Source organism: Pseudopodoces humilis, chromosome 4 (genome assembly GCF_049639895.1).
Source record: "Pseudopodoces humilis isolate 2021_Gansu_Grassland_sample_001 chromosome 4, ASM4963989v1, whole genome shotgun sequence".
NCBI classification, from domain to species: Eukaryota; Metazoa; Chordata; class Aves; order Passeriformes; family Paridae; genus Pseudopodoces; species Pseudopodoces humilis.
Genome location: NC_142203.1, coordinates 75,028,412 through 75,044,848, shown reverse-complemented (window position 1 = coordinate 75,044,848; position 16,437 = coordinate 75,028,412). Strand labels below are relative to the sequence as shown.

Genomic DNA, 16,437 nt, shown 5'->3' with positions numbered 1-16,437 from the left:
TTCTAGCTTCACATTTTGCAAGGTATTGTCCATCTCTATCAATCAGCCTGATTGTTTTGGCTTCTACTGTACAAATCACACAGTGCATTTGTTCTACTATGTGTAACTGCAGTGGTGACAGTGCAGACCCCCATTATTTTAAAAACATCTACTCAACTGGCCTTAATTACACACCCCCATCAGGCAAAGACTCCTCTCAAGGTCAGCTGGAGGATTCTCTAGACAAAAAAACTGCAGAATAAGTTCAGTTTTTAGTGAGATGAAAAGCTAGTTGCATTAAAACCAGTAAAAAAATTCAACTACTATCACTGGGGCTAGGGTTTAATTTCTTAATGCCCTTGAAATATTATTTATAAATTTATCCACACACATTATGTGGATACAGAAGGAGACAATATATATTAAAAGAGGAATCAGTGATAATAAATATGTTCAAATTTGCAACGTAACTGCCAAATATAATCCCATTTCATTGAAGTTAGACTGGTTTTCCAGTCTTTACTCTAGCAGCTCAGATAAAATAACCCAACAGTTCTGCACAAACACTAAAAGACACTGAGCTTAAAAAAATAGATGTTTTTCTGCCTGAATTATTTTGTCCTAGTACTGTTAAAAATGACACTGAAAGTTTTACATTTTGACTCTTTTTTTTCCCTGCACTGTTATTTTTGTAACAGAAAATCTGAAAAAAGTTTCATTACCTGTAGTTTGTTTTACGTTATTTTTTTTTTTTTCTAAATAAAACCTGACCATTCAGATATTTATTTCTAAAGACCTTCCTTACCAAATCCCCACTGAAAGAAGCATGAATTCCTTGGGAAGAACCTGTAGGCAAGTCTGCAAAAACACTGCACAGTGAAGCCACTGGACTTCCAGGGACTCCTAAAAAGGGACTGATTCTAGAAGGAAATCCTTTTACTGCAATGTCAGTTTGACATTTAGTGAAATTTAAACTGAGCCTTTATATAAAGGCTTACTTCTTTTGCACTTGCACAAAACATGTGAAACCAAAACTGCTGTGTTTCACCTGCTGCTAAATCCCAACCCTGGGGTTGTACAGGTGCTCCACTGCTCTGGGCTGGAACAGCTGCCATGTTGCAAACACACAATTCAATTAAGGTGATAATAATATAGGAGCCTGAACCAGAGCAGCTCTGGCTGTCCCATCCATCCCTGGAAGTGTCCCTGTTCAGGCTGGACGGGGCTTGGAGCAACCTGGGAGAGGGGAAAGTGTCCCTGCTCATGGCAGGGGGTGGGACTGGATGAGCTTCAAGGTCCCTTCCAACCCAAACCATTCCATGATTTTCTGAACAGGCCAGTTAGGTTTAAACTGGTACAATCATCCCTGGAATTACACCAGTCTACACCAGCTCACCTGACTCGATGCATCTGACCTGTTCCAACCATAAGTAAAATTCCTTAAAGGAACTAAAATGTTTCTTTACACCATTCTGAAGTATAAGTCCTGGGGCAATTAGAGAAATTCTAAATGTCTGTGCATGGAGAGAGAAATCTACTGATTTCTCCCCTACTTGTTAAATTTGAAGTACTTTGATGAGTCGTGAGCATAAACATACGTTCAAAATGTAACTCAGGGTTGAAAAGTAGATGAGTTTTCTTCCGACAGTCCTAAAGTAGTTTTTGATAAGTCAGACTTCTTCCATGAGATACAGAATGGGTAAGATAAAAACTTGTTAAAATTTCATCTGAAGAAATTTTAACTCCCTGAGGGTTTCTAGTTGAAGCCCTTTGAAAATCAGAGCTCATAATGGAAATCATGACAAACTCAACTGCAGCCATGTTGTAAAAATATAGTGAAAATATTCCCAGGAGGCAAAAAAAAATAAAATCTGAAACTATGTGTTGGGAACCTGTTTTCTCTAAGAAAGATAAGCCAAGGGCTGTCACACACAGTTAAAACACAGACTCATCACTAGTATTGGTATCTGGAGTTTGGTTCCTTCAGGGCTCTACACCTCCCAGATTCAGAACACAGAGCAAGAAACACTCCTGGTTTATGAGCAAATCCTTCATCAGGCAGGCTACACTACACCTGAAGAACAGAAAGGTGGGGTTCCCCTCTCAGTTTCAGGCCAAACATACTTCCCCAAGTGGAAAACCAGCTCATGGAGCGGATACCCAGCTGTGCACATCAGCGCACACTTTTCATTTCAAAGGAGGTTTTTGAAAAGCTGAAGATTTGGCTCTGGTTTTGAGCCAAGTGGAAAGAGTGACCAAAGGAAACATTATTTACCCATTACAAATCAATTTACAGCCACTGATCTTGCACAAGTGTTTTTCACCTTCAACTAGGTAGCTTTTATGGGGAAATTAAATTAAAATTATATTGAATAGGAACTATTCCCTCAGTCTTCTGGGAGAACTGAGATAATTTTATCCTAGAAAGAGTATACAGCTTTAAAGTCTGTATGCTCAACTTCTATCATCCTCTGCTTGTTCTTTTATGTTCACAGCTGCTTGCACTGAAAACAACAGTTAGCAGTGATGGAAAAAATAAAAGGTTTAAATTTTTGCCTCCAGTAACCAAACACAATTTTTTATCTATTCATACACTGAATTCTTTCAGTATTTTTCTTTTTTAAAGACTATCTGACCAATACATTGAAAATTTGCAGAAATTTCACTGGCTACATACCTAATTAAGTTACTCATTTATGAGATATATATGTAAAGGTGTTTCAGTCTGAGAAATAAATAAGTTCAACTGAACTTCTTACACAATTTGCTCTGAAATATCTAAATGTTCAATTTATACTATTTGACAAAAAACACTATGGGCATGCTTACAGACATACACATTAAAATAAACCAGTCACTGCAAAAAGCTGCTTCTGCATGCAGGGGAAGATTTGTAAAGTTGTCATGCTTTAAAATATTTTGCTCTTATCATCATCATAAATCATATATATAATATATATATATATATCTATGATATAGATATAAATACATATATAAATATATATATATATATATATCATATATATATAATCTATGAACACCAGAAGGATCCATTTTGATGGGGACTGTTTTATCAGCAAATAGTCTTCCCTGAAAGATCTTTTTAAACAGATGAGGATAAGCTTTTAAATTGCAATCAAACATAGAACAACTCGTTTAACTTTCACCTAAAATGCACACAATTTCGGACAAGGGCTTTTTCTAACAAGTTTGTATCAAAATCTGTGTATCAAAATTATGCATGAAGGTGATCTGAAAAGACTTTATCCCAGTACTTAAAAATTATCTCCTGCAGTCTTTCAAACAGTTACTCTGAAAAAAACACAGGTCTCTAACCTAGTTTTTTTTTTAAGGAAGGCATCATATACTTAAAAAAAAAGTCAGTCTAGGACAAGAATAATGTTAAAATACCAGTGTTGATATTATACTGATAACAAAAAGTATTTCTTGAGTTCCTGTTACAGGTTTGATCCAAACTGTCACATAAATTGATGGAAAAACTCCCACTGACTTCAGGGAGGGTAAAAAAAACCCCTGACCTATGGAAGATACTGTGGTTACTCCCAACAGGAGGAAAAGTAAACTAAAATAATTAGGGGAAAAGTGACCATGGTTTAAAAACCAGAGTAACTGAGCTAAAGGAGACCTAAGTGTTTTCTTTACTTAAACTGCAGACTTTCATTTTCCATTGTAAAAATTTTGATTTCATTTTCATTAGAAACTTCTATCAAGTTCTACCTGATGATAAATATACATTTTCTTGGTAGCTACAGTGAAGTTACTTCACATGAAGGAAGGCCTCATTGGAGAGGTAACCAAAAAATCCCTGTGTGTAACAATAAGACTAAGAACTAAATATTGCTAACATATAGTTTAAATTAATCCTACTTTGAACATCACAGTTTCAAGCCTGCCTATTCAGGATAACTATTAGTACAAAAAAAGAACCCACAAACCAGCAAATTCTTGCCTCACTTAAATGAATCTGATGCTGTGGCATTCCCCATCACAAGTAAAGAATGATTTCAGTGGAGTTCATGCCTGGTCCAGTCTGACTCAGGCCAGCAGCTATCAGACCACCACGGTGTTCACTTATCAGCCCTTCATTCAAATTCCTGTTCTGAGGCTCAACCCCATCCCCTGATGGCTGCTTATCTGAGGGCAGACAGGACTGTTTTTATTCCAGCGTGAAGGATGTGGCTGGGCTGCATTTACAGGAGGAAGCAGCAGCCGCTCCGTGTGCACAGATTGGGGTGACTCATCTCACCCCAAAGTTACCTCTTAGGGACTGCTGATAAGTGAGCTTAGGGACAACTCATGGGGGAGAAAAACACTGCCAGGAGGCATCCTCAGTCAGGGCTCATCTCTTCCCACAGAGACCCAGGGAACAGCAGAGCAGACACCTGGAGCTGGTGGAGATGATCTGCACCCAAACCAAGCACACGGAGGTGGGTGTGCGTGTGCCTGTGCGTGCACGCAGGGTTAAGGCAGCTGCCTCCATAAATATGCCATGTGCAACACAGCAGTCACATTGATAAAAACCCTGGACAGGGAATGAACTGCTGAATGGGAGACAAAAAGGAATTAAATCTGCTGGGCACGCTTATAATAGACAGCTGTATTTTCAGGGTAAGCTTATTTATTAGTTCTGCCTAAAAATGAAGAAGCAAATGTGTGGCATGATTAAGCTGCAAAACTTGAGAGTAAACAGAGAGTTAAGGAAATCTAATGGGTCTGTATCTAGTCTGGATCTCTAGGGTGCTTCACCTCTTTAAATATAAAACTTATTTCCTTATATAAACATTTTAACATGCAAAAAGGGTATCTGGATGAATACCCTGAATGCTCCTATTGTAGCAAACACAGCCCTACTGCTTTTGGGGTATCTAGACAAGGATTCTAAGTTATATTTTCTCGAGTTTGGTGATGAAAGCTTAGGGTGGCTCCCCCCATACACCTCTAAAGGTGTTTATATGTGTGTACTGGCACATGCAGGTGGGTATACTGCGATTTTTTTTTTTTTAAAACTACATATATTCACTATAAATTAAGAAAAACAAACAATATCATGGTAATAAAACCCAAAAGAGAGAACAAAACAAACACATACAAAGAGAAAAGCAAACCTTGATTTTAGCAGAATCCAAAATAACATCAAGATTGCAAAGATCAGATTTATTTATATTTTTTTAATTTTTTTTTTTTTTTAAGTTTATGATTGATTCAGATCAGGCTCTGCCATATTCCCATTCTCTGGAAAGACAGGAGGAAAATTGTTATTAAAAGTTGCTGGAAACTCTAGTGCGGCATCGTCATTTTGATAGCCCACGTACGAATTAAACGGCTGCTGAGGAAGTACTTGGCTATCAGGCATCTGCACAAAAGCCCCTGACTGTGTGGTAGGGGGGATTCTTTGGCCAACTAGTTGGATTTTAGGTTCCCTGGGCTCCAGTTGTTGCTTGCTTTCTTCGTCCGTGTCAAGACGGGTTAGCTTTTCTATCCACATGCGGAATTTCTCCTCTGTCTGCCTCTGCATCTCGGCAAAGCAGTTCATGGCCTCTTCCAGGACATTGCCTATGCAGTTCCTATCCCACACGGTGCCCCTGTCAAGCAATCCTGGAATTTCCCTGGTCGCTCCTCCAGATCCCCCAGCACGACTGAAGCCAGCTTTAAAGACATTGAGGCCATTTGATAAGACATCATAAAGTAAGAACATAATATTGTTTATTAAGGCATGTTAACTGAGGAAAACAACTTTTCTAATTCTGCCCCTTGGATATGACAACAGGAGAGGAATTAGCATATATTAACCAACAGTATTACTCTTATAATGAAAGTTTACACCAACTGAGGTTATAATAGAAATTTTGGCATCAAAATTGCTTTTATTCTAGAAGTCAGACAATTCTGTCACAAAGGTTTCTTTTTTTACCAAATTACTCCAGTTCCCTTGCAATTTGTTTTGAATTCAACTGAAGGTGTCAAAAACATTATACAATAACATGTTTAGTTCTATTAAGCTGCAATCCAAAATGCTATTTTTTTACTGACAAACCTGAATAATTACATGTATTTTACTTACACACTTAGACCCTTTTAATAAATGGATGTTAAACAAAGGTGGAATTGGCCCAAAGCTCTTGGCCTGATTTTGGGAAGCACACAGAACACCAATGAGAACAGCACACAACACAAAACAAACACGTGGGGAGTTATGTGAGTGCTATGCTGACACAGGAGGGGAGAGCATCCTCTGCCAGGCGTGATGGACACAGCCCCATCACAGGGACAACCTGCACACCACGGAGCCCTGACCAGCCTCACACCTGAGCCACCATTCCCACAGTCAGTCCCAGGCAAGGCAGAAAATAGGGAATGGTTGGAAGGGAACTGCTCTGCTTCCATTGGCTGTCCATCAAAGGGATGGTGGTAATGACTGGCATTGGGATTATCAGGAAGAACTGCAGCAGCCAGAATCTGAGCCAACCCTCATAGCCTTACTCTACATATCAATAACAAAAGGCAGTGGAATCTATATTTTAAAGTCAAGAGTTCACTCAGCAATCATCTAGGAAGCAATAAATCCCCAAGAAAATGAGGCTCTGTACCCATTTGAGGAATCATGAATGTGCATGCCATCCAAACACACAAATGTTACCTAAGGAAATTCCACAACAAGATAAGCATCACATTAAACTACACAAAGGAACAGAAGATGGTAATTTAATATCTAAATGTGAAACTTGTGGCACCTTCTATCTTAGGAATAATAGAAAATACCCTAAGAATGAGAGAAATAATTGCACAACCTAAATAAATATTTACTAATAAAAATCTAAGGCACTAAACCTTTATTGGGATTTCACTGAGTACATGAAATTACAGTATCACTTAAACACTACATTCTTGTTAGGAGCTGTTTAAATGAGGTATACACAGATCCTTCAGTAACAGCTAAACAAAGCCCAGGGTTATTCCCTTATTTCTGAAGAGTAGTTTTTAAGTCTTTCTCACCTGCTTGCCTATCAGATATGCTGGAAATTCAGCATTCAGGTCCTCTGCTAAAAATAATTACCTTATAGCAACTAATTTACATCCTTCCAACTGCATTTTAACTAAAATGAAATAAGTAAAATGGTACCTTTTCTTCTAAAACATGGCTCCTTTTATATTCAATAATTTTTTTTCTCCCTTAAAGTATTTCTTCTGTTCATTTATAGTTCTAGTACTGAACATCCCATATGATTCTGTTTATTTCTCTTTAGTCCAGATCTTACCTTGAACTCAGGAACTAATTTACAATCTTTTTGATTTCCACAGACATATGAATAAGTAATGTAATTTTTAATTGCAATTTAAATAAAAACTATTGACGGTGATAAGTGAAACAATCCTCTCAGGTTTTAAAAGTTAAGAATGAACTGGAATGATCAAAGTGGACAAAATTGTTATGTAACCTGAATAAAGTATGTACTGAAATACATATAGCCCTTCAATACAAATTTTAAAAGGCATCATTCACAGAGTATCTCAGATTTACAGCAGCAGCAAAACAATGTTTTAAATACTTCCCATGCAGTTACTACAAGAATCCTTATTCAATCTTTTCTTTATTTTAGGGTTAAAAAAACCCCCAAGCCTAAAAATGCATTTTACACACTAAAAATGCTAGCCTTTATTTAATTGGTCCCTCTTCTGTCTATAAACTTTGAACTGTAGTTTTTTTTAATTATGCCATGTTTAAAGGGAAAGAAATTATAGGTCACAAAGGGGTCAGAATCAAAGATTCCTCTCATTTTCCAGATGACACCTCCTGCAAAACAGCACCTAAGAAATGCCCCAATGCTGTCTTTTTATGGGATCTCAAGTACAGTCTAAGTAATAACCAAATCCAAAGTAATTTAATTTAGGAAGTCTGGCAACATAATAATATAGGATATCATTTATCTTCATTTTAACTAGGAATAGTTGGTTCCTCTGTGTTATTCTGCTGCAGACAGTTCCAAATTAGTATTTTACAGCATATCATCCTTAACAGACTGTTTCTTTTTCCTATCTATTAACTATAATTGTCATTCTGAGTTACTTGAACCAAATTCTTCCCATGAATGATGCCTCATCCAAGATCTATGAACAGTTCTTAGGAGGAAAGAACCTGTGCCCATCTCTTTGGCCATATTTTAAAAGTCTTGTCTTTTTTTTTTGACAAAGTGAGATGCAGCTTTTTCAACATTAACACTCAAACTTTTTGACAGATTTTTGTGACAGTCTAAAACATGAGTCATCCCCATTTCAATTCAGATTTTTCTGAGTAGTAGAAAGCACAATGGTGGTAAAATACAAAATATTTTTGTATATTACTTGAATTTTTAAAAATCCCTTACTTCTTCCAAGAGAGAAGTATTTACACAGCAATAAATATTGATTCCCAGACTTGCTGTCATGCCAATTTCATTCAGAGTTAATGTGCAGCATCACATGTGAAATTGTTCTAAAGGAAAAACTTCCTACTACAGCAGGAAGTCTAGCAGAATCTATTTCAGGACTCTAATGCTGTGTTTATGGTGTTGAAGAATGGCATAATCCTAAATGCCAACAGAGAGGCTCAGTCATTAAAAGGTAAAAAATGGCTGCTCATCTGCAATGACCCAAAAATCACAGCATTCTTGAAATAAAGAGCCAAAGATTATGACTGCTCACATCAGTGAAAAGGTTCTCAGGAGCACCCCTGAAGTTTAGACTGAACCTATTTTCAGGTGTACATTAACACCACAGGATGCATTCAGAACATCATAACTTAGATTGTGCTGAGCTGTGCAGCTCACAGTACTTGTGTTGAAGTATCACCAGTAAAATCTCGACTCTTCAGTCTTTCTTGAGGAGAAAAACAACCTGCCACTATTTTAATCCACAATACCTCTAAGTTCAGCACAGAGACCTGGCTATATATGGTACAACTTGTCTGTTTGTAACTTCATGGTGTCATCATCACCATGTATTTCACTGAACATCTTCTTTACCTTACAAATTTAGCCAAACGTATTTCAGAGCCAGTGATGTAGACGGTTTTAAAAAAGGTTTATTTAAACTACTGCAGTATTTAAATGGAAGAGTTTTAGTGACACAACATGAAAGACTATTGTATTCTGAAATGTTGCAATTTAATTTTTCAAACCACACAAAAGTAAACTTCCAGCTGTAACAGTACCTGTGTTTGCAGCTTAAGAGTTTGTGTAATTTTTGTCACAAGGGCCAAATTAACTGTCACTAAAAATTTTAAAGCATCTCTGTTGGCAAAGCTGTTCTTCAGGCAACAGAAGGCTAAAGATGAAAATTATATAAAAATAAGTGATACTGAGTAAGTAACCAAGACTGCAGCTGAATGTCTAAACACAGACTAAGGGGAACACATGCTGCCTGTAAAAAAGACTTCTGCATCAATGTGTAGAGGTAACTCTTAAAAGTCAAGGCAAAAGTTTCTCATGCTTATGTCCTGACACTGAAGTCAAACCTTTGAGATTTCCAATATGTGCAGAGAACACTGAAGGCCCGAAATTCCACTAACACTTTTTGATACTCTGTATTGTTTTCCACCTACATGTCTGCTCTCTCAGTTCTGAGGCTATTCACAGTGTTTTGCTAGGTGCATGAAAACGGTTTTCTATCCAGAAAAAGGAACTGAGTCCTTTGCCAGCTCCAGGCAGAGGATCAGCAGATGGCCTGGGAACCCACCGCTGCGCTGGAGCACTGGGAGTCCGACCAGACTCGCAGCTCCACTGCAGCTCTGAAAACCACAACATCTCTTTCACCCGCAAGAAGAACAGGATGCGTTTTTTGGACAAACCACATCCTTATCTCTACAGAGGGTATTTTTCTCTCGCACTTGGAAGGCGTTTCCCACAAAGCAAAGCCGTTTCTATTCAAAGGAAAACCGCAATGTGGCAGGTACGCATCGCACCCCGTCACACCAAGGGGACAGCTCAAACCTTTTAATGTCTTAAACAGAACTCAGTACTGAGCAGATGACATGTGCTGTGAAATTAGAAAAAATGTTAGTGTCCCTCCATTGGCATGGTTTGTGCACTCTTGCAGTGCAGGTAAAGCTGGGCCTTGGTGTAATCATCACTAATAGTCAAGCTCTTCATGTGATGGGATCCCTTCACAAAAAGCATCTCATGGTCAGGACCAAGAGTCAAATATGGGGATACATAAAAAATATCCTGGAGTGGCTTCAGGTCCTCACAATGGCCCTCAGAAACCTAAGCAGACCTGAAAATACCATGTGGTGCTATTCTTGATCACAAGGTACTTTTATGACTTAAAAAAAGAATGTGACTGAGGGACTTATTCTGTGTGTTTTGCGGTTTTTTGAGAAATGGGGAAGAACCTGTCCCAAAAACCAATGAAATAGTTTTCTTCAACAAGATTTAAATTAGGCTTAAATTACCCAACATGTAAATATTATAAATAAAAAATTAAAAACTGTGAAAACTACAAGACTAACTACTAAATTGTTAAAAATAATTTTAGATCACTATTAAGAGTCTACTACACAATAATTATAGGAGGATAGTATGCCTTTTCCAGACATTCTAATAATAAACATTTACTTCCTTTTTGCAACCTGCTTCCTAGCAGGTGTGGGAAAAATGCCAGTTTTCATGGCGACAGCATCATCCACCATAATCAACTCAGTTAAATCAGTTATTTGTAAAATCTGCTGCAGTATTTTAAATAATTAATCTAGAAAGCATTTAGTTCATCAACTTAATATTGCAGTTTTCCTTTAAATGTTCTTGCTCTCTGTAAGATGTTATTTTTCTCAAAAAGAAAAAAAACTTCTAGCACAACAGGCAAAAAGGCATGTAAACCCAGTAAAAATTGGCAAGCAAAAAAGTTTATTTTTACGTATTTTTATTTTTATGGATTTTATTTCTGATTGCCATATGATGATGTTTCTATGGTATAATATGCTGCAAGAATAATCCACACAAAATCCTGTCCACAGCACTTGGACTAATAAAATAACAGAGACTCAGCAGACAAAAACCTTGAAGAATTCAACTTTCTTTTGCTAGTAAAATGACACTAATAAATTGACAAGAAGGCCCTTATAATTTGCTGCCTCCCATCTTAACAAAGATATGTCAGAAAGTTAGAAGTGTAGAAATTATTGATCCTAACGACATAGGAAAATGGCAACAACTTTGTCTAAAATGTTGAAAATTTAGGTGTGTGTATATATCTTGGGTACCTGTGTAATCATATCTGTATCCTAAAATAGGTGACCAGCTGCAATCTGGAAGAACTTAGAATAAGGCTAAGCAGGTTTGTCATGCACTGACATGTTGAGCTGAAAGCACAGAATAAGTGCAATAATGGCCAGGGCCTTACTGTTACACAGGCAAGAGGTGTGCCGTGCCATTTCTAACACGGCTGCCAAGTTGTGGGCCTTTATATATTAAAGCAAAGCTGGCCACTTATCTTAAGAATTAAATTATCACCATCTAAGGGGATCTGACAACACTGACATGAGTTCGTATCGGCTTACAAAGATCTGAAAAAATCCAGAACTCAAAGGTAGTCCTTCCTCCCATTTACCATTCCTATGCTTTGTTGGTGTGCAAAAGTGCACAGGAACCTCAGAACAGACTTTTTAAAATTTGCCCACGTCCTGTCATTACACTGCAGTCTTCAAATTTACACAGAGCTGCAGTTCTCCTGGGTTTTTCTCAAGTGTCACTCATCTAACTTAGCATGACAGCTGAGAAACGATGTCAGGCGCGTTACAGTTCAGTTTAAAAAACATCCTCTACCTGGTATCTCTGCAGTGATTGTCTTGCTGCTCCCTGAAACCTCTTCGTCGTCGTCTGATGAGCTCGTGCTGGAGTCACAAGTCAGGTCACTGTCGCTGGTACTGCTGTCCTGCAGCAGGTTGTACTTCTTGCGAGCAGCTGCCTCCCGCTTCTGTCTCAAGAGCCGGATCCTCTCTTTGTGCTTTTGGCTCCGGTGACCCTTTACCTTGGTAACTCGGCCGTTCTGCTTATCGCTAGACTGTCGGTTTTTCTTGGCAGCCATAGTTGAAGTCTCACTTTCGGACCTGGATCTCCTGGATTTCCTCCCGACTGCAGCCCCAGACACCGCAGAAGGGTCTCCCTCTGAGGCGGCTTCAGCTTGGCAGGGCTCATTCTCCTCTGCGGAAGACAACGTGTCTGAGTCAGCCAAATGCCCACTGGAGGAAGGGGAAAGCATGCAGTGATTAGAAGAGTCACTCTCATAAACTCGGCCACCCGCTGGCTTATCACTCTCTGTAGATGCCAGCTGAGACTCTGAGGAGTCCCGCCTCAGTTCCATCAGCAAACAAGGCATGGAAGAGAGCACTGCAGAGTCTGCTGCAGTGGGCACGCTGTCCTTTTGAGGTTGTGTCTCGAGTTCTATAGGCCTGACTTCATCAGGAGTAGTCTCTTGCTTTTCAGAAATCTTTGGTGGAATTTCTGAATCAACAAGTTCTTCTGCTTTTCCTGCTGCCTCCATCTTCATTGCAGAGCAAGATCCTTCCAGTCTCAAAGCATTGAGCACGTTGTCTAGGGGGCTGGGTGAGCTAGACGTGGTCTCCAGCAGTGCAGAAGCCTGCACAGGAACAGAACAGTAGGAAAGAATTACACGAGTAACTCAGCCTGCTCTTCACAGTGTTACCTTAAACAACTCAATTTCAGTTGCAGACAGAATAGGTTTACAGAACCCCAGAGTGATTTGGGTTGGAAGGAACCTTAAAGATCATCCAGTCCCATCCCCTGCCATGGGCAGGGACACCTTCCACTGTCCCAGGCTGCTCCAAGCCCTGTCCAGCCTGGCCTTGGACACTGCAGGGATCCAGGGGCAGCCCCAGCTGCTCTGGGCACCCTGTGCCAGGGCCTGCCCACCCTCCCAGCCAGCAATTCCTTCCCAATATCCCAGCTGGGCCTGCCCTCTGGCACTGGGAAGCCATTGCCTGTGTGCTGTCCCTGCAGGCCTTGTCCCCAGTCCCTGGGCAGCTCTCCTGGAGCCCCTTTAGGCCCTGCCAGGGGCTCTCAGCTCTCCCTGGAGCCTTCTCTTGTGCAGGGGAGCAGCCCCAGCTCTCCCAGGCTGGCTCTACAGAAGAGCATCTTATTTCTCAGCATCATGTTGCTTTTCTTAATTTACCTTTTCCTAGGGAACTCATCCTGTCACACCAAATTATTCTTTCATTTACTTGCCCACAAAAAATGGTACTGGAGTTACATCGCATGGGGTTCCCAGTGGAACCATTCTGCATGAACCTTATACACCAAAGACTTATTAAATAAAGAAGTGCTACTGAATTATCAAGTAAAGATGTTTTAGGAATATTTAATACACCATTCAGAAAGTGTTTGAGTGTCTCCCATGTATATGAGAACCTCAAGGCTGATTTAGTTTCTCTCAAATCTGCCAGGAAAGAAGCATTAAATAGTAGGGGCTGCAAGCAAGAAACGTTATCTACCCACACCATTATCCTACATTTTACTTCAAATTATAATTTAATAAATTGCATTGGTTCAGTGCAAATACAAAGACCAAGCTGTTTATTTGACTGCTAACTTGCACATTATCTACCCAAAAGTACCTGAAGCAACTTCAAGGAAATTTTCTTGGAGAGACCAATAGTTACCATTCTGTCTTCATTATTCACACTTTGCCTTTCACCTGAATTTCCTCTTGGAATACAACACGGAATAAAGATCTTTTAATTACCACATTCACTTACAGATGAATGGCATGGAACAAATACTTTACAGCTTCAGAAGTACAGTAAATGATAAATTTATGGCACTTCAAAAAACAAAGTGTCGGCAAGAAAATGCAACAGTGAGATCTTATCTGAAAAACTACATTTCTGCAGAGAAGGCCAATCAGCACTTGAGCACCCTGAGGAAGCATGGATGGTTCAGAAAGATTTTTCTGTACACTGAGAATCCTTCTTCAGTTTCCTGATTCATTCTAAGCTGCCTGTAAGCATGTAATGGTATACATGTATGTAATACACAATACAAGGGTACTTTCCTGTTTCTGAAAGGTGCTGTGCAAAGCTCAGCATTGTCCTGTGTGCCCTAACCCACTTTGAAACTTCATTTTTAGAGAATACTAAAATAGTGTTCATGCTTCCTTCAGGCTAATGAATTAACTGCTGTTTGGTGCAAGGAAATAATGAAAATACTTATGGGAGAGAAACACCAGCTAAGGAAAGAAAAGTTGGTTAATATCAAACATCACTAGAAAGATGCAGACGACAAGACCAGGTCTGCTAAATATGAGGAAACAAACCCAAAATCCCAAACAATAAACTCATCATTTCCCTTCCAAAAACCAGAATAAAATGCATGTTGTAGAATAGAGGAACATGTGTATCAGGAAAAATATTTATGCATACTTGCAATGAGTAACCCTCTCTTGAAAGCAAGTTCAGAGAAGACTTTCTGGAGACAGTAATTTCATCTAAGCAGTAAATATCACGTAGGAACTATTTATTTCCAAGGCTACAGCAGGCATCAACAAACCCAAATGATGAATACACACGTTCTGAGACATAAATCCATGTCAGTAAAATCAATATTTCTATGTAATTTGCTCACAAACCTGTATTATCAAATAATTCTCCTATTATACAGGTAAATAAAACACAGATTTGATGATGGAACAAGTGGAATTTGTATTGTACCTGCTAGTGCAGCTCCCAGTTTCCTCTGGCCATGCATTTTAAAATGAAAAGTATCTTCTCTTAAGAGTCTAAGAAATGTACACATAGGGAAAGCATTGGTTGCTCAGACACAAACCAAGAGTATTAGCTTGGCCAAATGAAAACATACTTAAATATTCATACTAATAACTGCAGAACAGTTTCTGCACTGTTCAACCTTTTAGCCTAGGGAACACAAAGAACAGAGAGCTTGACACAAAGCTAAAGGGCAGCCAAAGTCAGCTGTAGACTTTTTTCCACGAATGTCCTACTTGGAAACATCATTTACCTCACAGCTCCCAAAGGGACTGTAACAACACCTGCACTTGCCTTTCCATTTCTCTGATCTATCAGCCAGGAAAAAATATGTTTCATCTGCACATTGCCACCTTGCTAACAGCTCTATTACAATGATTTTATTGCATTTTTTTAATATTAAGTGTGATCTTTAACTTCTTCAACCAGACTGGTTTGATCCCTCACAGTGATTTTCAGTGAGTTGGTAGTAGAGAAGGGAATAGTAATTTCATGACGCTGGCATGTTTCTCTGTATATAGAAATAAACCCATATGTTCTGGTAAGGTTTGTACTCTACAAGTCCATTGAACTGGCTCTTTAGACATCACCAATTCCATTACTTACACACAGACACACACACACACACACACATATATATATATATATATATATATATATATATATATATATATATAAGCGAGAGCTTTGCCTTCCTCTCAGAGGCAAAAAACCCTATCATGACTCAGACTATGCTGCAGGGAAGAACACAGTTTGGCAGAAACTATCTATGCCAAGGAAAGTCTTGTCTCAAAGAAAGAAAAAAATGTCCTTATTTAGTTCTACCTGAAAAATGTAGAGAACAGTAAGAAGAGACTTAGTTGAAAAACTCTCATTCCTTTCTTGCTACTCACCTTTCTAGCAACAGTACTAGAAGAGGAAATTTCAAGGTGGTACTAGTGAAAGGACGTTTTTCTACTGAAATGAGAACACAGCATTGAAAAATAAGTTGTGATTACAGACACAGATGGATACTTAATTAGACACTGATCAGAAATGGCATTCTCCTTTTACTGATGAACAGATACTGCAATGACAATTTCAAAAGCCGATTTTATAAAAAACTTCTGCGCTGGATTTTTCCAACAGAAAAATGTTATTTTCCAAGTCACACATAGAACACATCAGTGTGTAGAAACCATTAAATTATCCTGGGAAATATTTTCAAACCATGGATCATTTGTAAAGGCACACAATTTGTACACAAGGGAATCTGCACTTCAGGGAAGAAATCCAGAAGGATTTTGAAGGTCAGATTTGCAGACACACTTAGCCTCTCTGGGTGTTGTCCCCATTCTTTTCCCACCTAACTGGCTTCAACATCATATTTCCTGCTGTGCACAGAACTGGCTCACCCTTCTCTGGGTAGACTCCTTTCAATCAGCCAGCAGAAACCAAAATGAGAAAGTAAGTGACATTTTCTGCCACAGCTCACAGGAAGGGAAGGGAGAACAAGTACAAATCATCCCTGTAGAAAAAAACCAAATCTGATTAAAAGCTGCCTGCTGTTTTGTATCACCACACCTTGAACTCACAGGTTCTGCCTAGATACAGGAGAGGGTCCTGAGCGTTCCTTCATGGCACTGTCTCTGAGAAGAGACTTTTCTAAATCGAAAAAAATAATAGTTTTAAGAGCAAAAAGCCTAAGA

General features: G+C 38.9%; 1 protein-coding gene across 3 annotated transcripts in view; it reads right to left on the bottom strand.

The window, feature by feature from the left end:
- The window catches only part of ARK2N (arkadia (RNF111) N-terminal like PKA signaling regulator 2N), a 46,450-nt gene that overhangs the window by 19,130 nt on the left and 10,883 nt on the right, over nucleotides 1-16,437 (bottom strand). For 2 of the 3 annotated variants that reach the window (XM_005528090.3, XM_088054109.1), the window contains exon 2: nucleotides 11,796-12,609. In XM_005528090.3, the coding sequence (XP_005528147.1) occupies nucleotides 11,796-12,519 (724 nt within the window). In that variant the 5' untranslated portion in view covers nucleotides 12,520-12,609. Of the gene's footprint in view, nucleotides 1-5,088; nucleotides 5,647-11,795; nucleotides 12,610-16,437 lie in introns of those variants that run through there. The other variant, XM_014257055.2, reaches the window with a different exon arrangement.